General features: G+C 61.0%; 1 protein-coding gene across 1 annotated transcript; it reads right to left on the bottom strand.

Annotated features, from left to right (window-relative positions):
• Positions 1–1,394: 1,394 nt before the first annotated feature.
• Positions 1,395–20,074, bottom strand: Rcc1l (RCC1 like). Its single transcript, XM_047533907.1, is given in 12 exon segments — positions 1,395–1,954; positions 4,432–4,517; positions 6,067–6,240; positions 7,068–7,155; positions 10,695–10,876; positions 11,445–11,507; positions 11,510–11,530; positions 15,051–15,106; positions 15,687–15,753; positions 16,155–16,283; positions 17,254–17,383; positions 19,681–20,074. Coding segments are annotated over 12 exon segments (1,413 nt in total). The 5' UTR covers positions 20,020–20,074; the 3' UTR covers positions 1,395–1,876.
• Between the last annotated feature and the right edge of the window lie 4,897 nt (positions 20,075–24,971).

The raw sequence follows: 24,971 nt of genomic DNA on the forward strand, positions 1-24,971 counted from the left end.
CGCGAACCTGCCACTCAGCTACCTCCCCAGCCCTTTCTAGCCGTCCCTGTCCCCATCCAGCCTCCTGAGTAGCGGGGACTACTGGCGTGCGCCACGGCGCCCCGCCTGGAAAGTCATGGGGCAGCACGAGTCACCGAGGGGAGCTGGGAAATCGCCCTGGGAGGCAGAGGGCAATGCTCGGCGGGCAAGCTCCTGGCGCTGAGGGCCAGGCCAGCGCCAGGCCCCCGAGGCCACCTGGGAGGTCTGTCACATGGGCTGCGAGGGGAAGCTGGGAGGCAGCTCAGTGCTGACGCCACTGGCTGCAGAGAGCACGGACCGGGGCTGCGGCTCAGTCGGTGCCCCTGGGTTTGATCCCCAGGACCCAGAAGAATACAGCCAACCACACGAGAAGCGCCTGGAGGGGGTCCGCTCGGGCTGGCGCGTGGGAGCGGGCTCTCCGGCTGATGGAAGCTGTCTCGTGGCAGCGGGCACCGTCCCCACCCAGAAGCCACCGTGGAGCAAGCTGCATAGCAGGGCCAAGGGCAGACTAGGCGCCCTGGGAGCCTCTGCCCAGGAGGAGACGGCAGCCCTGAGAAGCCGACATGGACACCGCGGCCCCTTCCAGCTCCTCTCTGGGGCTGCTGGCCAGGAAGGAGAGTCTGGCACAGGAACGGCCAGAGGGCAGGGGGCTGGCCCGAGGCTCGACCCCAGCTGTCTTTCACACGCCCACTGAAGTGAGAGGAGACCAGGGCTCCCAAAGGCCTGGCCACAGGAACAAATCCATCACAACCACGCTGGCTGTGCGGCAGGGCTTCTGTGTCAAATGCTGGGAGGGGCCGGGGAGCGGGGGACACGCTGACCCCCAGCAGACGGTCCCCAGCAGCAGGGGCAGCGCCAGCCCCGTGGGTCCCTGCAGCTGCTCTGGGGCCACTCCCAAGCGCCCACCAGCCGTGGGGCCGAGGGGTGGCGGGGACGGGCTCTGCGTCTGCCTGCAGCCTCCCACCCCTCCTGCGCTGCTCCCGCGAGCACAGCACAGTCAGCGCCGGGTCCCCTGCTGTCCGCGTCCCGCCCAAGGCAGGCTTCCTGCGGCCACCGCCCGGAGCATGATGACCAGAGCCTGGCACGGGGACACGCGGCCAGCACCCAGCAGTGCGGGCAGCACGGGCAGCACAGGCCCCGCCTGACCGGAGCCCCGCCCTGGAGCAGAGCTGCTTCGGAAGGTTCCAGGCAGGGCCGCCGAGTGTCATCCACCACTCCTGCTCACCTCTCCACCCATCGTCCGGGTGACCCGACACACCCCAGCCCTACCTTGTACCTCATCAGAGGGCCTCACTGAGTGGCAGAGGCTGGACCTCCTGCCTGAGCCTGCGAAGCTCCTGTCACATCACTAGGACCTTCCAGAGGACGCCTCCATTCTCAGAAAGGCAGAAAATAGACTTTATTCCAAAAAACATTCGTAAATGTTGCTTTTAAAGGAAAAGCCCGGTCGTCACTAAGCGACTGTTCTCCATGACTGCTGACCTCCTCTGGGCCGCCCAGTCCAGGTCTGTGGGCTGCTCCACAGTCCCATCGGGCTCAGCGTGGCCATGACCAGGGCAGGTACAGGCACAGGAAGATCCAGCAGAAGCTTCGGGCCAGAGCCCACCTGCCTCCTGGATAAGCTGCCCAGGCCGAGGCTCACGCGTGGTCACTCAGATACAAACCCACAGCCCTGCTGGGCCCTGGATCCTGGCAGGCCACCACCTGAGGCCAAACACGTCCTGAGGGCTGAGCCTCCCTGGACAGCCGTCCTGTGCCTCCAGCGCCGTCCAGAGCTCCGCCAGCCGCGGCGTCCGTGCCTCTGCTGAGCTGTCCCATGCTCCGGGGGCCAGGGCCAGCCTTGGGAGGGTCAGGTAGGTCAGATGAAGGACTTTGCCAGGGTCACCATGTGATCCACGCCACAGGCCACATCCACAGGCTGGCCAGGCATTGTCACCTGCAGGAACAAGAGCGAGACACTCTTCATTGCAGGCCTGGGGCCGCGGGGCCCAGCCAGCCTGAGCGGCCTCTCGGAACGTCATTACCTCTCTGCACCTGGCTCCCGCAGGAGGGGGTGCCCACACCCACCCAGCAGGCCCTCGAGCACAGTGAAGAGTGACCTGGGGTCAGGCACCAGCCCCTGCCCATGAAGGCAGCCACAGCAGCTCACACCACACCTGGGACACCCCTGGGCAAGCGCAAGATGTATGTCCTGCACTGTGGTGTCCTGGGCTCCAGGCCTTGGGCCAGGTGTCATGACCGTCCTCCCGGAGAGGCTCCCAGGAGCCCAGTTAGGAGGCAGGCCCCGCTGGCCACGCTACCCGGAAAATCCACTGCAGACGAGGCTGTGGAGACATGGTCCTAAGAGGCGAGTCTGACCGAGCTCTGCCTCAGGAGACCCCTGGGCCTGAGGGTGGGTGTGGACGTGGACGAGCGGCAGAGGGCGCGGCCAGGAAGAGTCCAGAAGAGAGGCCTGAGCCAGGAGGCCCAGGTGCGGGGGCCTGAGGGCAGCCGGCGGCACCGTGTCCCGCTGCAGTTTCTGGAGGACCTCCAGGTGATACTGTGCCCCCAGGAAGACCCACCGCCACCACCACTGCCCAGGTGAGCTTCCATTTTGCCTCGGGCAGCTCCAGGCCTCCAACCCGGGCCTCACCCTGGCCAGCAGGCTGCATCTCCAGCCCCGGAAACAGCTTTTTCAAGACCGAAGATCACTTGAGCGCATCTCAAAGCAGGAGCGGCGGGACAACTGGAGGACAGTGAGGTCCAGCTAGCCACAGACCTGCCTGAGCACAGGGACCCGTCCCGCGGCCCCGCTGCCGCTGTCCAGGGGGAGCCCTCGCCCCACACCACCCTGCAGCTGCGGGTGCAGCTGGATGTCCCCAGAGGCCCTGAAGGTTGGGCCCCAGCCTGGACTACGAAGGAGACAGGGCCTTCGGGGTGGGCTTCAGTCACTGGGATGGGCCCTCCGGTGACAGTGAGCCCTGCCCTGCCCCTGCTCTCCTCTGAGCTGGCCGTGAGTGGGCAGCTCTGCTCTGTCACAGTTCCCCATGAAGGGCTGCCTGCCCACCCACAGGCCCAAAGCCAATGGGCCAACTGACCAAGGACTGCGACTCCTGAGACTGAGCGCGATGAACCCTCTTTAAAGTTGATTATCTCAGGTATTTTGTCACATCAACAGCAAACACACCGTTGAACCCTGTCTACCTGGTCCAAAGGGGACAAGGGGACACAGCAGCCTGTGCAGGAACCCTAGGGCTCATCAAATGTACAAGAGAGTACAGTGGCTTGGCATCAAAGGCAGCAGTGACCAGTGTCCCTTCCCTGAGGGCAAGCACACAGGGAAGCACAGCTCCCAGGACAGCGGGCAGTGAGGGGCGGAGCACGGGCCTGCAGCACATGGCACGCAGGGCCAGCTGGGGAGACCACCCCTGACTGGGGACCAGGCAGGCGCAGGCCCTTGCTGGTGACCACCGTCCGAGAGCTAGGTGACCACTCCTTCCTGACCTCAGGACCACCAGGGTCTGAGCCTCAGGGTCTGCTCTCTGGCCCCTCCAGCCCCTCCGGCTCCTGGGGCCCCCGGAGGAGCCCCGCCTGGAGCAACCCTGCACTGACCCCCTCAACACTCTCTGAAGGACGCCACCTGAAGTCGTCCACGAAGCCAAGCGGCGCTCAAGGGCGCGGGAGAACAGCGGCTGAGCGAGGCGCCCCAGAATCGGGCCGAAGCCCCAGCACGGCAGGACACCAGCAGCGGACTGACGGACAGTCCTCGTTTCATCAACGACACGGGCTTTGCATGTTTCTAAGACCTCAAAACATCAAAACCCAACCTTCCAGGGAACACAGGCGCGCACAGCTGCAGGCTGCGGAAGGGACCTGGCCCGGCACCTCCCGTGCGCTGCCCGCATGAGCAGAGGTTCTGGATTCAGAGAACCCACCTTTAGACACTAAGAACTGGCTGGGTAAGCAACGTGCCACAGACCCCGACTTGAGAGAGACCCTCCTTCCCCCTTGATCCTGAAGACGCCTGCCTGCCAACGGCGCCCGCCCTCAGCAAGCCTGCCCCGCTCTGCGCTGTGGACAGGCGCCTCACCCCCTGGGTTCACCGTGAAGCGCTCTGCCACCCGGGGTCGCTCCCAGCCTGCGGGCGTGAAGACCTGCAGCCCCAGGCCTGGCAGCGCCCACGTACCCAAGGGCAGCCTCTGCCAGGGCTTCCTACAGGGACAGGAAACCCGCCGGGCCACACACTCGCCAGGCGCCAGGAGTCAGGAGTGAGCTGACCCCACCCAAACAAAGGGCAGCGGCCCCGGGACCCAAGAGTGGTGCTGCCCGGCCCCACGCCACTCAGCCCTCAGTGTGGCCGGGCAGAGGGTGCATGGCAGGAGGGGCACCCCCCCAGGCCCTACCCCGGCACGTTCCCCAGCCCACGTGGCTTACCCTCCAGGGGAAGTACTGGTCTTCCAGGCGGCCAATCCCCAGGCACCCGCGGAGGTTCTTGCCCCACACGAACAGCTGGCCTTTGTCTGCAAGGAGGACAGCAGCTGGGTCAGAGCGGGGCACAGAGCCGTCCCAGGGGCACAGGCCCTGAGGACGGGCGCAGATCCTCCTGGGACTGGCAGTGGCGCCTTGCCCTCTCCATCTCCCCCTTCGCCTCTTCCAACGGGAGGAGTAAGCGTCGTCGCAGGCACTGTCCCCACCTGCCGTCGACCTCACGGGAAGGGAATCCAAGCTGCAGCCTGGTCCTGCCCTGCCCAGCCTGGTGACCCTGCCATGACCCGGCCACTCCTGGGCTTCCTAACTGACAGCGAGGCTCTTCCTGGGTCTCGCTGGGGGCCTGCTTGAGCCAGGTCTGTGGTGTGCTGCGAGCTGGGGACAGGGCAGTGACAGCACAGACCCAGAGACACCGCTGGGACCCCGCCCAGCCGAAGAGCAGAAACCGACAGTCACCAGTGAGTGCGGTCGCCAACCGTGAGCGGTGCCAGAGGAAGGCGGCATGGCGCCCTGGAAGGAAACCCGGGCCCTGGCTCCCACAGGGGCGGGACACCCAGCCCAGCGCCAGGGTGAGTAGTGGTGGACCCTGGAGCAACAGGCAGTCGCCAGGGATGGGTGGAGCTCCCGCAGGCACTGCCAGAGCGGGCTCAGCCTGGGCTCGGCCTGGGCCACCCCAGGGTCTCGAGGACACGCCTTCTGCCAAAAGCACTCAGGAGCCTCCTGGGGTCTGGCTGGTGAGTGGCACCCGGAGCCAGTCATCTGGACCAAAAGCCACCTGTCCCACCCAGCACGGACCCCTCAGGGCCCCTTCCAGGCTGTCACTGCGAGTTGTGCAAAGATCTCTGGGAATCAGCTGAGGAGGCTGGAGCGACATGTTACAAAATTAACTGAGGCTCCTGGCAAAACAGAGGAAAAGGTAACTGTAGCCTGCGATCCCAGCGGCTCGGGAGGTGAGGCAGCAAGGCCAGGTGTGCACCCTGCACCTAGCTGAAAAGACTTCCTAAGTGTGAGCAAACAGTCCAGTACCAGAGATCACCAAGTGGAGCGCGCTCAGTGGAACTGCACTGCTCGCGGCACTAAAGCCCGCCTCCACGCGGACAGTGACTGGGCAAGCAGAGGCCCGCGGAGCAACTCTGCCTCCAAAGGCCGTCGTCTGCCTCCACGCGGACAGTGACTGGGCAAGCAGAGGCCCGCGGAGCAACTCTGCCTCCAAAGGCCGTCGTCTGACCTGGCTCCCAGGCAGCCTCCGCAGGGCCGTCCCTGATAGCTCCCCAGCACCCCGGAGCCATCAGGAGCGTCACCTCCAGAAACCACAGGACAGTCTTCCAACCTGCCCCAGCCATCCACGTGCCTGGGTCGGATCAGCCTGCCGGGGAGTGGACCATGCCCGCCCCCTGCCGGCCCCGCAGCACCCCGCCAGGCCTTCTCACCAACAACTGGGCCCTCTTGAGAAATTCGCCAGCATCAGCCTCACCACTAACCAAAGGAACCGGAGCGCAACTCCAGGATGAGGACAAGTCAACATGCACCCCCAAACCCTGCGCCTCCGGGCCTGCTCTGGCCGCCTGGCCACCCACTTACTGGAAAGGGCAGCAAAGTGGCCAAGTCCGCAGCGGATGAGGGAGACCTGGGCGTCAGGGCTGAACTCCGTGGAGCCGAAGAGTGTGGGCGGGATCCGCTCCGGAAGGGCACTTTCCACCAGGTGTGGGCCTTTCCCCAGGATGCCGTAGCCCCAGACAAAGACGTGGCCGTCCCCTGCGCACGGCGGGCGGAGGTCAGAGGCTGCGCTACGTGGCCGTGTCCCGGGATCAGGGCTCCTCCTTGCTCAGCAAGGACAGATAAACCCTTCTGCCCGCCTGCAGCGTCCATCTGCCCAGCTGCCAACCTCAGCACAGACCCCCATGTCCCCCAAGTCACCCAGAAAACCCACATGGACTCCTGAGGCTTGGACAGCTTTGCCCTGCTAACAGCGCTCAGGTCCGTGCTGAACAGGTCACACCAAACACAATTTTTGGCCAGGTTCTTAAAAGTTTTAGAAAAAAATTATTTTTGGTAGCAGGGCTCAAAGTCAGGGCGCTTAACCACTGGGCCCCAGCCCCAGCCCTTTGTGTTTATTTCCTTAAGTTACTCTTTGGTACTCCTTCTTCTTAGCTGTTGGCAGACCTTACTCATCGCTTCATATGCGGTTCTGAGGGTCGAACCCAGCGCCTGGCACAGACGAGGCAGGCGCTCCACCCAGGCCCGGGCTCCAGTCCTGACGCCCGCCTGAGCCTCGTGCTCCTGTGGCACCAGACACTTGATCACAAGGCACAGGCCTTGATGTGCCAACCCTGCCCTTCGCTCCTTGGCGGGAGAAGGGAATTCTGGTCCGGCTCTGGGGACGGTGGCCCTGCTGTGCTCTGGCCATGCACATCACAGCAACTGTATCCACATCCGCAGTTTCACCCTAACCCTGTCATCACTGACCAGTCCAGCGGACCTTCCCACGGCCACACGCCCCTCTTCTGGCCAAGGCCTACAACCCAAGAACCAGTGGGCACTGCCCACCACTCCCCAGTGACCTGCCCGGAGGAGGGTCTCACCATTCAATATGGCACAGCCCGTGCCACCGCACGCCGCCTGCTTCACAGTCCCCACGCCCGAGAAGGGCAGGCACCGTGGCACATTCACCTGCAGCAGAGAAAGGGCCACGAAGTCAGGACAGGCGAGAGGGACGAGGGCAGCAGGCGGGGCCACAGCCAGCTCTCTGTCCCCAACCCTTCGTCCACTCCAGGGCTCCCTCCTGGACATCATGCAGGCAGCAGGGGACCTCAGGAGCAGGATGCACAGGGCAACAGGACCCTGTCCCACCCTCAGAGGGCTGGTCAGCTCAGGGTCAGGGCTGATGATGAAGTTGATGTTAACGTCCGTCCCGCCGCGCAAAAGCCTACAGGGGGCCCAGGGATCAGTGTCAGAGCCTGGGCGGGCCTTGGGAGCAGCGGTCAGCAAAGGCATCACTTGTCCTGAACCCGAGGGCCAAGCAGGAGCCAACTAGGCCCAGGGGCAGGGCATCCACCTGGCGCAGGAGAGGACAGCAGGGGAGTGAGGCCAGAGCACACCTAGCACCGCAGGCGTGGCCTGGTCCCCGCCTCAGCACAGCAGGGAGCCCGCAGGGCCAATCGAGGTGGACATGGCTGCTGGCGCAGGGCAGGACGTGGGTGGCCGAGGAAAGGCGCCACGCAAAGGCGCGGGGCTCCTCTGGAGGTGCTGGACGTGCGTGGGGGGGGCGTGGGGGGGCCAGAGCAGAGCCGGGTACTGCGAGGAGAGGCGGGTGGAGGTGCCAGGTGACTGTGGGCAGCAGGTACAGGTGCGGGAGCTTCTAAAGGGAGACACGGGAGGAGGGCGGCCACACTTAGAAGGCCAGCAGGGAGGAAGCAGGGACAAACCAGGAGGGCCGAGGAGGTCAGGAAGAAGAGCATCCCACCAGACGTGGCCTCACGGCCAATGTCCAGAGACGGTGGGAGAGGCTATCCAGGGCCTTCCCAGAGCCTCTGGCCTAGGGAGGTCGCCAGTGGCCCTCACAAGAGCCACGGGCAAACTGACGGGCAGAGGTGGAGTGCACTGAAGCAGCCACCAGCAGTGGACAAGGACATGGGGACAGGATGCGAGCTTGGCTCTAAGAGGCCAGCCGGGAAGGGCCAGTGGAGGGAGATGAGAGGAGGGGGCGATGGACAGGGGGCCAGCAGAGGCCCAGCAGGTGCCGGGAGCCCCCGGGACAGAGGGGAGCCTGACCACAGGGAGAGGGTGGCTCTGTCGTGGCAGTGTCCCCGTTACAGGAGGCAAGACCTCCTGCCAAGAGCCAGCCGGGAGGGTCACAGGCTTTGGGGTGCAGGTGGCCGACTCGGTCAGCTCCAGCAGGACTTGTAGGCGGACACTCAGAGAGAGGGTCGAGTGCTTCAGCAACAGCCAGGAACTCGGGGCTCAGGCAAGGAGGCACCAGAGGCAAATCTCGGAGCTGCCTGGGCAGGAGGCGCTGCCGACAGAGTGTGGCCGGGGCAGGGAAGGGGCCGCACTCTGCCACGGGTTCTCACGCTCTGGCACGACCCTGGACACCCGCCTCAGTGGTCACTGATAGGACGCCGCTCAGGCCACAGTGAAAATCAAATGAGTCAATCAAAAAATAAACGGATTTCATTTCTAAAAAATTAGACTGGGGCTGGGGCTCAGCGGTAGAGCACTTGCCTGGCACGTGTGAGGCCCCGGGTTCCGTCCTCAGCACCGCATGTAAATGAGTTAATTAAATAAAGGTACTAGGGCTGGGGAGAGAGCTCAATTGGTAGAGTGCTTGCCTTGTAAGCACAAGGCCCTGGGTTCAATCCCCAGCACCCAAAAAAATAAGTAAATGAATAAAGGTACTGTGTCCGTCTATAACTAAAAAAATTAAAATGTTACCAAAAAAAAAAAAAGAGAGAGAGAGAATGAGAGTCGGGCATAATGACACATGCCTAGAACCCCAGCTGCTCAGAAGGCTGAGGCAGGAGATCACAAGTTTGAGGCTGGCCTCAGCAACTTAGTGAGACTGTTTCAAAGTAAAAAGGGCTGGGCTGCCGCTGAGCGCAGAGCCCTTGCTAGCATGTGTGAGGCCCTGGGTCCCATCCCCGATACCAAAAAGTAAATAGAGGCATAAAAATTGTGTCAGCCACTTCCAAGTCAGCTGCCAATGACCCAGGCCTCCTGCTATTCCAACCCGTGAGTGATCCCTAACCCGGCGAGGGCCAACCTACCTGGTGACCTGCTCCTAAAGAGCGAACTCCACCACCAGAAGGGGAGGCCACCTCCAGGGTGAACTTCCAGAACACTGGCGTCTGGCTGGCCCCTCCTGCCCTGCGCTGGCTCCAAGGAGGCCTGCTGCCACGAGCAGCCCGGGTGGAGCGACAGAGGACGGCCGGGCCTGCGTCCAGCAAGGGCCTGCCTGCGCCATGCACACCGGGGGCCTGGCAGCAGATCCCTAGCCCAACCTGTGACAGTGCAGCCCTGGGGACTCAAGGGAGCAGCGTGCTGCTTAGCTCTGCGTCTTGGGGCCACGCGCTAGACAGCTGTGGATCAAGACCACTCACGACACTGCTGTTCCTGCAGGAAGGCCAGGGAGACAGGCCTCGGCCTCGGCCTCAGCACCAGGAAGAAGCGCTTCCCGCGAGCACCTGTCTGTTGCCCTTCTGGAAACGACAGGCTCCTCCGAGGGCTCCAGGGGCACCGCTCCCAGCCACTGGGCCAGATGCAGAGGCTGTTTCCCCTGTCAGCTGACCTTCATGTGGCCCTGGCCTGCAGCCAGGCAGATGGCCACGCCTGTCACCCCAGCACTCAGGAGGCTGAGGCAGGAGGGTCGCAAGTTCAAAGCCAGCCTCTTTCTCTCTTTCTCAGCAACTTAGCAAGACCTCCATCTCAAAATGCAGAAATTAAAAAGGCTGGGGTTGTGGCTCGGGGCACCCGCACCAGCTGGATCCTGGGGCCTCTGAACAAAAGTGGAAGCACAGGAGGCCCCCTGAGGGCTGCCAACCACGTGGCCGTGTGCGGGAACAGCGCTCATGTCCGGGAGAAACACTGAGACTTCTGGATGAAACGTGGGATTCAGCACTTGCTTCCTCGTAGCCCAGGGCGGGGACGTCGGCCACTGGGCGGGCTTCCAGGGCAGCGAGGATGTGCCACGCTGTTTTTTTTCTGTTGTTGTTTTTTTTTTTTGCGGTGCTGGGGATCGAACCCAGGGCCTTGTGCTGGCAAGGCAAGCCCTCGACCAACAAGCTCTCTCCCAGCCCCTGTGTCGCGCTCCTAAAGGGCATTGCGGCGCCCAGTGCAGCTCCCTCCTGAAGCCCCGCTGGCTGGACGGCCAGGGAGAAGGAGGTGGGGCTGCGGTCACGCGGCCACCTCCGCTTTCTGCTCCCACGGACACTCTCCCTATGGACGCTCCCCTCAGAGGAGCGAGAGGTGAGGACCGGGCAGGGCCCTATGGAGCTGGACCTGGCGGACTCTGCGTCCTGGCGGACATGGCACGGCGCACCACCACCCGGGCACAGGACACAACAGACTCGGGCAGACTGCTCAGGTCCCTCTGGGAAAGCGGGGTAAGGAAACACCAAAGGACGAAGGGCTCGGCAGGACTGGCCGCTGCCTCTGAACCCGCTCCCCAGGCTCCCGCAGGCCCGCAGCTCCCACACCCGCTCCAGGCCACGCACCTGTGTGGACTCGGTCACCGAGGCCAGCTGCAGGTACTCAGAGTTCCCCCAGCCAAAGAGGCCGCCATCTGCCGACACGGCCAGGCAGCAGTCCCCGTAGGTGGCGACCTGCACGACCTTCACTCCGGCAAGGTCCCCTCCCAGCTTGGTGGGCACGCTGGTGATGTCGTAGTGACCCAGACCTGGCAGGGGAACGCGCACGTCAGGGACTCGCCCTCTCGCAAGGCACGCCCACACAGGGCGGCTCCCGCGCTCCCAGACCCAGCTGGCATGTTCTCAAGACCGCGGGCCTTCTCAGTCTGAGTCAAGTCAGACACTGTCAGGGGAGCACCAGGCGCCGTGGCCACGCCTGCAATCCCAGGGGCCCGGGAGGCTGCAGCAGGAGGAGCTCAAGTTCAAGGTCAGCCTCAGCGACTTAGCAAGGTCCAAGCAAAACCCTGTCTCAAAATAAAAAATGAAAAGGGCTGGACTGTGCTCAGAGGTAAAGGAGGCCTGGGGTAGATCCCTAGCGTTGCGAACAAACAAAACTTTCAGAAAAATTAAAATTACTGAACACCTGAGGAAAGCGGCCTCCCTGCAGGAGAGTCGGGGACCACACAAGCGAGTCACCCTGCAGGATGCCCAGCACATCCGGGGTCACAGGCAGCGGGCAGGAGGGTGCAGGAGACAGCACTCCCCAGAGGGGAGGCCAGGAGCCCAGCTGAGGCATCCTGACCACAGACCGGCCCACACGGCTGGGGCCTCACACACCCACCTGTCCTGCCCGTCGGCCGCCCCATCCACAAGAGTAGACCTCTCCTCGATCCGTGAGGACAGACTGTGGTCCTGACCGCAGCCACCTGACGGGCACGCAGCTGATGGAGGAAACCTCAGAGCAGAGCAGCAGCACCTGGGACCAGGTGGGCAAGAACAGGTGGGAGGGACCAGGAGGGGGGACGAGGAGAGAGGGAACCAGGAGGGGGACCAGGAGAGGGGGACAGGAGAGAGAGGGAACCAGGAGGGGGACCAGGAGAGGGGGAATCAGGAGGGGGACCAGGAGAGAGGGACCAGGAGGGGGACCAGGAGAGAGGGGAACCAGGGGGGGGGAACCAGGAGAGGGGGAACCAGGAGGGGGGGAACCAGGAGAGGGGGAACCAGGAGGGGGACCAGGAGAGAGGGGACCAGGAGGGGGACCAGGAGAGGGGGAACCAGGAGGGACCAGAGATGGGGAACCAGGAGAGGGGAACCAGGAGGGGGACCAGGAGAGAGGGAACCAGGAGGGGGACCAGGAGAGGGGAATCAGGAGGGGGACCAGGAGAGGGGGAACCAGGAGGGGGACCAAGAGATGGGGAACCAGGAGAGGGGAACCAGGAGGGGGACCAGGAGAGGGGGGACCAGGAGGGGGACCAGGAGGGGGACCAGGAGAGAGGGGACCAGGAGAGAAGGGACCAGGAGAGAGGGAACCAGGAGGGGGACCAGGAGAGAGGGAACCAGGAGAGGGGACCAGGAGAGGGGACCAGGAGAGAGGGAACCAGGAGAGGGGACCAGGAGAGGGGACCAGGAGAGAGGGAACCAGGAGAGGGGACCAGGAGAGAGGGAACCAGGAGAGGGGACCAGGAGAGGGGGAACCAGGAGGGGGACCAAGAGAGGGGGAACCAGGAGAGGGACTAGGAGAGGGGGGACCAGGAGGAGGACCAAGAGAGGGGGAACCAGGAGGGGGACCAGGAGAGGGGGAACCAGGAGGGGGGGGACCAGGAGGGGGACCAGGAGAGGGGGAACCAGAAGGGGGACCAGGAGAGGGGGGACCAGGAGGGGGACCAGGAGAGGGGGAACCAGGAGGGGGACCAAGAGTGGGACCAGGAGAGGGGGAACCAGGAGGGGGGACCAGGAGGTGGGAGACCAGGAGGGGGACCAGGAGAGAGGAACAAGGAGGAGGACCAGGAGAGGGGGGACCAGGAGAGGGGGACCAGGAGAGGGGGGACCAAGAGGGGGACCAGGAGAGGGGGAACCAGGAGGGGACCAGGAGAGGGGGAACCAGGAGGGGGGACCAGGAGGGGGACCAGGAGAGGGGGAACCAGGAGGGGGGGGAACCAGGAGAGGGGGACCAGGAGGGGGGCAACCAGGAGGGGGACCAAGAGTGGGACCAGGAGAGGGGAACCAGGAGGGGGACCAGGAGAGAGGTGACCAGGAGGGGGACCAGGAGAGGGGGAATCAGGAGGGGGACCAGGAGAGAGGGGACCAGGAGGGGGGACCAGAGTGGGACCAGGAGAGAGGGAACCAGGAGGGGGGACCAGGAGGGGGGAGACCAGGAGGGGGGAGGGGGAATCAGGAGGGGGACCAGGAGAGAGGGGACCAGGAGAGAAGGACCAGGAGAGAGGGAACCAGGAGGGGGACCAGGGGGGGACCAGGAGAGAGGGGGACCAGGAGGGGGACCAGGAGAGGAGACCAGGAGAGAGAGGGAACCAGGAGAGGGGACCAGGAGAGGGGACCAGGAGAGGGGGAACCAGGAGGGGGACCAAGAGAGGGGGAACCAGGAGGGGACTAGGAGAGGGGGGACCAGGAGGAGGACCAAGAGAGGGGGAACCAGGAGGGGGACCAGGAGAGGGGGAACCAGGAGGGGGACCAGGAGAGGGGGAACCAGGAGAGGGGAAACTAGGAGGGGGACCAGGAGGGGGGGAACCAGGAGGGGGACCAGGAGAGAGGGGACCAGGAGGGGGACCATGAGAGGAGAACCAGGAGGGGGACCAGGAGAGGGGAAACTAGGAGGGGGACCAGGAGAGGGGAACCAAGAGGGGGACCCAGGAGAGGGGGAACCAGGAGGGGACCAGGAGAGGGGAAACCAGGAGGGGAACCAGGAGGGGAACCAGGAGGGGGACCAGGAGAGAGGGGACCAGGAGGGGGACCAGGAGAGGGGGAACCAGGAGGGGGACCAAGAGTGGGACCAGGAGGGGGGGAATCAGGAGGGGGACCAGGAGAGGGGGAACCAGGAGGGGGACCAGGAGGGGGACCAGGAGGGGGGCAATCAGGAGGGGGACCAGGAGGGGGACCAGGAGAGGGGGGACCAGGAGGGGGACCAGGAGAGAGGAACAAGGAGGAGGACCAGGAGAGGGGGGACCAGGAGGGGGGACAAGGAGGGGGACCAGGAGGGGGACCATGAGGGGGACCAGGAGAAGGGGGACCAGGAGTGGGGGGAACAGGAGGGGGACCAGGAGAGGGGGACCAGGAGGGGGACCAGGAGAGGGAGGACCAGGAGGGGGGACCAGGAGAGGGGGGACCAGGAGGGGGGACCAGGAGGCAGCCAGCCCAAGTGCTCAGCCTTCCAGCACCTCCCCATCCCCCAACCCAGTCCAGCCTCTTTCTGGGCCTCCTCCCCCTCACTGTCCCAACTCCCCCGGGGGCTGCTCCATTCCCAGGCCCTCCGGCCCCCCACACGTTTCTCTCCAGTCTCAACCAGACCTGTTTCTTACTGCCTGATGAACAGCCCCATGCAGGACACGTCCTGTGCCAGACGCCGGCGAGGCCAACCCAAGACCGTCTGGGAGAGACTCAGGAGGTCTGCTGACTTGCCAAAGCCACTTGGGCAGCAGGTGGAGGACAGGTACCTGACCCCACAGGCACGCCTGGGGGCTGCGCAGGAAGCACCACCTCCACCGCGGCCTCTGCCCCAAGACCCTCGGGGCCCCTCCTCCAAGACACAGCCCATGGACACTGGACCCGTGGACACTGGGCCTCACAGCACCTCCCTGCTCATCTGCTCAACCCTGAGGCCTGGTTCTTGGGTGTCTGTCCTCTGCCCTCTCCGAGTCTCCCCTCCAGGCCTCCATGCCTCCTCTCGACTTCAGTTCGTAACAAAGTTGGCTTTCTAAAAGGGTCAGCATGTGGTGGCCACTCTTCCTTCTTCTTCGGTGATGCTGGACGTAGATGCAGGGCCGAGCTCGCACCACGCACATGTTGACCACCAAGCTACACTCCCTGCCCCCATGGAGAACCTTCGACAGCCCAACTGCCAAAGGACGAAGGCCACAGGGCCTCAACTCCCAGCAGGCAGAGACGCTCCGCTCCCGCCCACCCTCCGGACTGCTGAGCGTGGGCGCGCACCGTGGGCTTGGCAGGTACCACGCCACACTCCTCAGGCCATCCCCTCCCGTTGCCAGGCAGCGTCCCTGGCCTCCCTGTGGGGACCAGGAGGCCCCCCAACTTGTACTATTAAGCTCTCATCCGGGGCCCAGGGGAGGCCTGGCCTGCAGCAGGGAGGCCAGGGATTGCACCAGACGATTCTGCAGTTCAGAAAATTCCAGAGAAATCTGCCCTCTCCTTCCAGCGCCAACCTTTCCAAAGCGCCCTGGGGACAGGAGGGCCGGTTCTGGGCCATGTCTCTCACCTGGATCACCCGTCCATCGAAGTCCTGCATCCTGTGGATCTTGTGGCTTTCACTAGAGCCGAGAGCACACCAGGGAGAAGCAGGAGAGTCGGTGGTCAGCCCCGGGCAGCCCAGCCCCTCCCACAGCTGCGGCCCAGCCCACCCGTGCAAAGCGACCCTCAGGCACAGCCGGGCCGGGCGTGAACACCCCACAGAACGAGGCTGGGTCAGGGCCTGCACCAGGGGCGCCCTGCCACACGCAGCCCTTCCGGTTATTTATCTTGAGCCAGGGTATCGCTAGGTTGCGGAGGCTGGCCTCCAGCTTGCGTTCCTCCTGCCTCAGCCTCCTGCACAGCTGGGATTATAGGTGTGGCCACCTCACCAGCTGGATGTGATTTCCATATGCAGCCTGAGACTGGCACTCAGGCCACCAACACCAAGCAAGAACTAAAGGGGATTTTTTTTTAAAATACAAAAATGAAAAAACTGAAATGAAGAGGAACCTTTTAAGTTAACCAATTAGAAAATGTGGTTGACCTTAAAAGTTCCCCTCACTTAAAATAAGAAAGTCCACAAAAATTATTTCAAAGAGGCTGCGCGCTCCCCAGCGAGACTCTCACCCGGCTCACGGCGGCCGGGCGAGCCGGACGCACCTGTAGATCTCGTCCTCCACGACCTTCCGTCCACACTGGCCGTAGGCGTTGTTCCCCATGCTGAAGACTGAACAGAGCAGCGCCAGCTCGAGCCGGCTCGCAGGAGGCCCGCTGGTGCCCACCCGCCACCCAGCCTCGGGGGCGCCACGGCTTCTGGGCCCCACGCCCTGGTCCCGCCTCCTGGGAACTTCATCCCCACGCCTGTCACCAGGCTGCCCTGGACACCTCGGCCCTGGAGAAAGGCTCCCAGCGCCGCCGTGCCCTCTGTCAGGGTCACAGCCCGGAGGCGGAGGAGAGCCCAGCAGCCATGCGGCTTTCCCACAGTCCTGGAGAGGGGCTCGGCGCAGGGGCCTCGGGCACAGGGTTCTCATGCACAGGGACCCACTGAACGAGCCGGCCAAGGGCAAGGTTGGGGTCCGCAGTCCACGGCCACTGCCCACCCACTCCGGTCGGCGGCCAGGGACTCACCTCCCTCGCTGTCGGTCAGGACCAGGGAGTGGGCCCTGCCGCAGGACACCTGCAGTACCCGGGTCTCCTGAGGCCGGTCCAGCGGCAGCGGGATGGGCGAGGGCTCCAGAACATACTCATAGCCCCTGGCTGAGCAGGACCGCAGTCAGCCCGCGGGCTCGCTGCCACAGCAGGCACGCAGCCCACCCCAGCTCCTCGGGTGGCAGAGGCAGGAAGCTCAGGCGCCTGTCCCCCATCCCGCTCTGCGTCTCCATGGCGAAGTGGCGACTGAGCAACACGTTTGGCTCCTTGAGGAAATCTCCTGGAGCTGGGGAGGCTGGGGTAGGAGGCCTGCAGGCTGGTGCCGTTGGACAAGGGGGGAGACCCTGTCTCCATAAAGTTAAAGAAGGGCCCAGCTCCCCAGCACCAGGGAAGAAACCAGGAGCCAAAGAAATGGAAGGCAGCCTCTTCTAGCAAGCAGAGACCCGATCCTGAACTACGGGCACTTCCGATACAAAGTTTAAAAAAAGCAGAAGACAAAATTTTTGCCATGACCTAAATTCCGCAAAAGTATTTTCATAAACCAACTCGGGAACAGGAAAAAGAAAGGTTTCTCCCGCTGGTTTCCGGTTGCTTTCCTCCCATTTTAAGTATAAAAACGTATTATCTCACTTAAACTTCACACTCTACTTATTTTAAGAAGCGCTTCCTACTGTTCTCATAACAATGCCTACTTTTTAAAGTGGCTTATGAGTTATTTCTAACATTTTTACAACCAAAGTTTAAGACATGCAGAACGGGGAGCTGGAGTTGTGGCTTACTGGTAGAGCACTTGCCTAGCATGTGTGAGGGCCTGGGTTCGATTCTCAGCACCACATAAAAAATAAAATAAAGGTATTGTGCCCACTTACATCTAAAACAAAATATTAAAAAAAAAAAAAAAAAAAAAAAAAAAAACAGACATGCAGAACGAAGCCTGTCTTAAGGATGTCACGGCTCCAGGTCCCGTGGAGCACCCTGGGCCACAGGACAGCCAACCAGCAGACACCCCCCGCCACTGCCCTTCCCCCGCAGGCTCCAGGCCGCACCAGCAGGTGAGCGCAGTCCCCGAGCAGCTCACCTTTGTCTCTGTGGCTCCTTTGAAACCCCAGCTGCGAGTCCTTGTTGAGCCCCATGCCCCACACCTTGGTGACATCCTTGGTTCTGGAGGACAGCAGCGTGAATCCATAGCCACAGGCCGCAGAGGAAATCTGAAAGAGCCATGAAGCGCTGGTCGGTGACAAGCCGCACCCACACAGCGACAGTCAGGAGCCTCCTCGTGCCCCCAAGTTGCCCACGCGGCAGCGGGCACAGCGCTGGCAGGTGGCTCCGCCCAGCCCTTGCCAACCACGTGCCTCTGGGTGTCTCTGCGTGTCTCTGCAGCAGCGCATCCTGCCAGGTGAGGGAGACCAAGTAAGTCCAGCAGCCCAGGCCCTGCGAGGACGGCGCCTGCCTCAGCCAAGAGACCCAGGGCCGCAGCGTCCAGCGGCTGCCTCCTCACCATGCTGCGCTGTGACCTCCCAGGCCACCTCCTGGGCCACCTCCCTGTCCCCCTGAGGCGGTCACAGCACAGCCGACTGCACTTCCATACACAGCGACCAAGGCCCCAAACACAAAGCCAAGAGTCCGACTCCACCAATGAGCAAAGAAGCAAGTGCTTAGCAAACTCAGCCCAAGAGCCACAAGGCCATCACAGGACGCCAAACAGGAGAGCCATGCCTGTCATCCCAGGGCTCCGGAGGCTGAGGCAGGAGGATGCCTAGTTCAAGGCCAGCCTCCGCAATGATGAGGCACTAAGCAACTCAGTGAGAGAGACCCTGTCTCTAATAAAATACAAAACAGGGCTGGGGCTCAGGGGGGCAAGTGCCTCTGAGTTCAATCCCTGGTACAAAAAAAAAGAGAGAAACAGAGATCTAAACAAATGGAGCGTGTCCCGGCCACTGACCAGAGGACTGAAAAGTCTCAGTGGCAACCCTGCCAACCCCATCAGAATCCTAGCCAGAAGGCTGGTGGGTGTGGCCCTGGGTTCCGTCCCCAGCACTGCAAGACAGCCCGCCAGCCAGGGGTTGGAACACCTGCCGAGCAGGCACGAGGCCCCGGCTTCAACCCAGGCATCACAAGAGGTAAGTAAATAAGAATCCCAGGAAGGCTTTTTGCAGAAACGGGTAAGCCAGCCCTAAAATTCATGTGGAAAAGCAAAGGACCCAGAGGAGAAAGCACAAAAGCCAGGCATAGTGGCACTTGCCCCTAATCTCAGCTACCCCGGAGGCTGAGGTAGGAGGATCCCAAGTTCGAGGCCACCCTCAGGAACCTAGTGAGACCCTGCCTCAAAGAGGGCAGGAGAGTACTCAGGGGTAGAGCGCCCAGTTCCATCCTCACCCTGCACAAGGAAGGAGGAGGGCCAGGCTGCAGGGCTGCTTCCTGACTGTACAGCTCTCTGCGGGCACCATGACCATGACCTAGACGGTGGCCGAGCCAGTGCCATTCTGACCTCGGGAGGACACAGCTCAATGTGTACAGGTGGGCGTTCACAAGCAGATGCCAGCCTTACAGGCACCTGGCGGTCCACCACGCCAAGGCAAGGCAAGGGAAGGAGAGCCCTCCACGTGGGGACACTCGAGAAAGAGGGACCTGCCTCACACCAAGGACGGCTCCAAGCGCTCAGAGACTAAACACAGAGCCAAGCCGCCTGCGGGCAAGGAGAGAGACCCGGCTCTGGCAGGTGTCTGAGCTATGCCACCAAAACACACGCTACCGCAGAAATACAGGTGGAGAAGCTTCACGGAGATTTAAACCTTCTGCTCCTCAAGGCACTACGAAGAAATCAGACACTACTCCAGAAAAGCCGGTCCTGGGGGACTCTGTACACGACTGGTGACACCCGGCCCAACACAGCCGACTCAGTATTGAAAAGTCGACCCAGTCGGTCACAGGGGGCCACTGCGGAGGCTGAGGCAGGAGGATCGCAGGCTCCAGCCACGCGGTGCATCTCAGTTCGGGTTCCATCCCCAGCTCCCGAAAAACAAAAGGCCCACCCAAGTTTCACGCGTGCGGAACTGGAGTCCCGATCTCCCGTCCTCCCTTTTCAGTCCAAGCTCATCTGCAGACTTGGCAGAGAAGTCGGGAGCCCACCGGACCAGGGTGCCTTTCCTCCACGGCCCAGCGAGGCCCCCACAGCCACACCAGGCAGGGAGCGGACCACGGGTCCGCTTTGCCCTCCCGGTGTTGGCCTCCAAGAGTGTCCCCTGGCTGCCACCTCTCCGGCACTAGGACATGGGGAGGCTGCGCGCGCCCGGCCTGCCTCCTTCCCAGGTCCCAGTCACTGCGCCCACTCGACTGCTCCCCGCTTCCGAATGCCCCGTCCATAAGGGAGTCCAGCCTGCCAGCAGCCCTGTTCTCCCGGGCCTCCCAGCCTCCCCTTCCTCCCTCCCCAGCCTCCCTCCCCGGCCTCTCTCTCCTCTCCCGCCTCCCTCCCCGGCCTCCCCCCGACCCCGGGCGCCCGGCGCACCCTCTGCGGCAGCTCCAGGCGGTAGGGCACCGGCTGCACCCGGCGGCGCGGCGGGCGGGCGCGCGTGGCGGGCGCGACGCGGGGCAGCACGAAGCCGGGCACGCCCAGCGCCCCCGAGAAGCTGAAGCCCCACACGAAGATGCGGTCCACTCGGGCAGCGCGCTCGCCCACATACTGCAGCACCGGCGCCGCCGCCTCGGCCTCGGCCGCCTCGCGTCGGCTCCGGGAGCGCCGGGCCGCTGTCCAGTGCCCGCGCTGCCCAGGGCCCGGCCCCGGCCCCGGCCCCGGCCTCGGCCCCGTCAGCCGTCGCCCCAGCCGAGTCAGCGCCGCCGCCGCCATGCTGCGCGTCACGCCTCAACGGCCGCCGGGCGCCGCCATCTCACGTAACCTTTGACCTCCCGTGCGGGCGGAAGCGGCCGCCGCCATGTTGGCTGCTGGCGGAAGGCGACGGAGCGCGGCCGCCCGGGTCGCCCGGCCTGTTCGAGCGCCGCCCCCGTCCCTCCTTGCCGGCCTCCTGCAGTCGCCCCCGCTCCCGTCTTCTCCGGATCTCACCTTAAAACCAGAGGCTTAGAAGGACGCACCGAACCGCGGGCCGCGGCGGTCACCCAGAGTCCCCGCCACCCGGCGGCCGCGGAGGAGGAGGGTCGCGGGTCAGGGGTCACGGCGTGGCCGCCCCGCCAGCTCCTGCGCCCTCGTATCCATTGCTTGGTTCCTGCAGTGCATCCGCTTTTGATCTCTTTTCCCACGCCCGGTTCAGATGACCTCGTGATCCCGGGTCGTGCCTTGTCTCCAGTCGGTGGAGCAAGTGTCACCTGAGGGTCTGGGGTCGGACCTCGGGTGACGAACCCTTAAGAGAGGCCGACTCTGGAGTCTCACTGCTGCTACAAGAAGCAAGCTCAGTCAGGCGCGACAGCCACGCTTGTGATTCCAGGGAGGCTGAGGCAGGAGGCTTGGGAGTTGGAGGCCAGCCTCAGCAACTTAGCGAGACCCTGTCTCAAAGTAAAACATGGGGGAAAAAAAAAAAAAAAAAGCCTGCGGAGGCGGCTCCGTAGTTAAGGGGCCCTGGGTTCAGTCACCCATGGGGGGAGGGGGCAGTTTCCTCTAGGACAGGCCCCAGAGAGTGTAATGGGGCTGAAAGTCCTTACTGCCCAGTGAGATCCTCACCCGCAGCACAGCGGAAGGCTCACCTGTCTGCGGTGAGGCCGGCGTACACAAGCCTGCTGAGTGTGTCCACATACACTAATATCTGCCGCTGTGTCGCGGTTCCCAGCAGCACAGCACAGGTTCCAGCCCGGGAGCTGCAGCCAGGAGGGCGGTGGGCCGCGCCCGCAGGTCTGTCCAAGCACCTGCTACGGGGCTGCCGCAGAATGGAAGCGTTTCCCAGAACGTACCCCACCTTCCATTGCGTGGTTGAGGACTTTGTCCCCGCCTCTGGGTAAGCGAGGATTGCGTCAATATTGTTATGGAATACATATCTTTATTAAGTGTACACAATTTGTTTTCCAGTGCTGGGGATGGAACCCCGGGCCCCACCGACGCCAGGTGAGCCTCTGCCACTGAGCCACACCCCAGCCCCAAATGGGTGCAGTTTTGTTTTGTTTTGCTTTGTTTTGTTTGTACCAGGGATTGAAACCAGGGGCCCAGGGGCACTTATGCCCTGAGCTACACCCCCAGTTCTTTTAATTTTTTATTTTGAGACAGGGCCTCACTAAGTTACTGAGGCTGACCTCGAACTTGTGATCCTCCTGCCTGAACCTCCCAAGGTGCTGGGATTACAGGCGTGCACCACCACGTGCCTGGCAGCGTGTGCAGTTCTTAACTGTCCCTCCATTGCAGGATGTCCTTTTGTCTAAGTGTATGTCTTTTCTGATTCTTTTGGTTTTAAACGTCTGTTCTTTCACAAAACAGGAAATAACAGAGTCAGCTTTTTGAAAATGTTTGCCAAAATTTCAAAATCGGCAGTCCTAGGCGAGTCTTCCAAATTTCTAAAAGATACTACTTTTAAGGAGCATCCAAAACAAAAAAGCCTTGGTTTAAGATTCTGGGGACCAAAGGACAAACTGCAATGCGAGCCTCTGCCACTGGGTGGCAGTGTGTGTCCAGTTCTGTGGCTTCTGCTGGGGACCATCCACAACCTGGTGTTGGGGGGCCGTTGAGAGATGGCTTTGTAGTCACAGTTGGCCTTTTATATTTTACTGTCAGACGTGGTTGGTGGACCCTCCCCCAGGCACATCAAAACAAGTATATAAATTCAAAACCCTGATTGGTGTTGTAGACATTCTGCAGGGACAGGGACAACCATCTTTGTCTAAATTTCCCCTTGGAGAAGGTGTCCCCATAGCCCAACACCAGCTTTCCCAAAGTGCCAGCCTCTGCTAAAGTGACCCACGCCAAATCCCACCTCCCACACCTCAGCGACGTTTTCTCATACATTTTCTACTTTTTAAGTTCATTTATATTTATATTTAGTTTGTTTTGTTTTGCTTTGCTTGGTTGAGACAGGGGTCTCCCAAGGTTGCCGGGGCTGGTCTCCAACTCCTGGCCCTCAGGAATCCTCCTGCCTCAGCCTCCCACGCAGCTGGGACCACAGGCTGTCCGATGTTTTGAGGCATTTGAAATTCTTTAGTCTTATATGTTTAGCCTTACATGTTGTATTTTGCATTTATTACTTTTAATTGTACAACTGATAAACCATGCAGTTCCTTTCTAAAAAAACTTAATCAAACATTAGACATGGTTAAGATGGAAGCCCCTTTGACGGTGTAACTCCATCTGCATATTACCTTGAAAAAATGTTACTTTTGTGGCGTATTTAAAGAAAATGGCCTAATATGTATCCCTTGCTACAATTCCTTTGAACTCAAAACCATCCTGGAGACACTTCCCAGAGGCCTCTGGGCCTGTCCCCGCTGCACTTTAGTGTAAATTAACTGCTCTTGCTGGGGGTAGGGTCCAGGGTTAGAGTTCAGGGCTCACAAGCGAGGCCGGTGAACCGCATCCTACCTTGGTGGGCACTTGGTTTGCTTCTGAGGCTGTATATGTATTGATATTTTTCCAGATGACATCTGATTGTCCTGGGGTAATTTATTGACTAGGACAAGGGTTGTCTGAACTTAGGATGAATGTCTTCTACAGCAGTTTTCCGTTTCTGGTTCTTGGTTTTGCTTTTTTGTTTCGTTTTTGCTGCGCTGGGAGTGAACCCAGGCCCTGTGCCTACCAGGCAAGCCCCTGCATCCCGCCCCTGCAGCGAATACGCGTGCACACGATTCGCTTTGCATCCATGGGAGGATGTCTCTGGGGTTGATGCTGATGTGTAAAAATACGGGTTGAGAGAAAAGGCTAGTTCAGAATATTCTTTATATGTAGAGATTTTCAGTTCGTTTTCCGTAGACTGCACGAGGGTACAGTAAGATTCGTTTCTCCATATCCCCTGCAACTAACACCCATCTGCGCGTGCATGGGTGTTTTACCGGCCTCCAACCTGCAGTCCTCGGGCCTCAGCCTCCTGGGGTCACAGGGCACACCCTGGCCCCTGGCAGCCTTCATCAGACTCCGTTGGCCGCGGGTCTGGTTGATCTGCAGGAGTACTTGGTGGATCTGCGTAGAGACCCTTGGTCAGGTGTTCCAGTGTCTTCTCCTTGCTTCTCACTGACTTTCCTGGCATCCTTCCTCATACAAGATTTTATTTCCGTGTAGCCTGCCTTATGAATCGAATCGATGAGAACCTCCGTTTTCTGTCTTGTTCAGGAAGACCGTCCTCACCCCAGGTGCAGTGTTTTATACATTGAATGTGACCCTTTTCTTTTTGTATTTGGGTTTTATAGTTAGGTTGATTTTTATGAGTGGTGGAAGCCAGGCTACATATTTATTGGTATTTTTTTTTCCCAGAGAAATAGCTGATTATCCTGAAATAACTTATTGACTAGTATGGACATTATCTGAAGATCTGAAATGCTGTTTTTAGAAAATTCTTTTTAGAACATACGCTAGGTCTCCATAAACTCAGGGGTCCACTTCTGGAAGCTGCTCGTTCCTGCTGTTCTCTTCTTGGGCCAAGGTGACACCATTCCTGTCGCCGTGGCTTTGTGATCTGCTCTGATTTCCGTTCGTTCAAGTCTTTCAGCTCTGTTCCTCCCTGTTCTTTATACAAAATTGACTTTGCAATTCATAACATTTACTGCTATATGAGTTTTAAAAACCACCTTGTCAAGGAGCATTTAAAAAAATCCCACTGGGATTTTGACTGAAACTGCATTAAATTAATGAGCTAATTGAGAGAAATCAAGGAGCAGGAGTGACAGTCACAATCTTGAGTCTTCCCATCCATGAACGCGGTATTCTCTAGCATCCCAGTTTCCCACTTGACTGGAGTCCATGTCTGCTTGTGGATAAATACTGTGCATTTGCTCAGAACATAAACTCCCAGTTTTGCAGGGCTGGGGTCTCCCAAATTATTTTGTTTATGTATCCCTTTGAGTGAAATTTGTGAGCATGAAAAATATGTATGCATTATTTACACACATTGATACAAATATGTACTTTATGAAAGTTCCAAAAATTTATATAATAATGTAAAAATTAGCTAAACAATACTTTTTAGGCTGGGCACTGTGGCGCAGGCCTGTAATCCCATAGGCTCGGGAGGCTGAGGCAGGAGGATTGCCAAGTTCAAAGCCAGCATCAGCGCAAGGTGCTAAGCAACTCAGTGAGACCCTGTCTCTAAATAAAACACAAAATAGGACTGGGGGTGTGGCTCAGTGTTCAGGTGCCCCCGAGTTCAATCCCTAGCACCCCACCCCCCAAAAAAGTAAATAAACAATACTTTTTAGACAAATGTTTTGTTACTTAAAAAACCATTTGCTCTCATTAAAAATAGCAGTGGTCACTGGGCGGGGGCGCGGGCTCACACCTGTGGTCCCAGGGACTCAGGAGGCTGAGGCAGGAGGACCACAAGTTCAAGACCAGTCCCGTCTACTTAGCAAGGCCCTAAGCAACTCGGCAAGACCGTTTTTTAAAAAAAGGCCAGAGAGAGGAGGCAGGGAACTTGGTCTGACATGAAGTGCGGAGGTCAGCTCTGGGTGGGCAGGACAGGTGACGTCACCAAGGCAGAGCCCCATGGCTGCTGGTGGCTTCATAATGACAGAGCGAGCCCAAAAGAGAGACCCGCAGCTGCTGTGGCTTGCTACCGGATGACGTGTCCACCCTGAGGCTCCGCCGTGAAGGAAGCCGCGGCGGATGTGGCCCTCCCTTGGACCAGGAAGGAGAGTCAGAGTAACTTTGTAACTTGGAGC

Source organism: Sciurus carolinensis, chromosome 18, assembly GCF_902686445.1.
Source record: "Sciurus carolinensis chromosome 18, mSciCar1.2, whole genome shotgun sequence".
NCBI classification, from domain to species: Eukaryota; Metazoa; Chordata; class Mammalia; order Rodentia; family Sciuridae; genus Sciurus; species Sciurus carolinensis.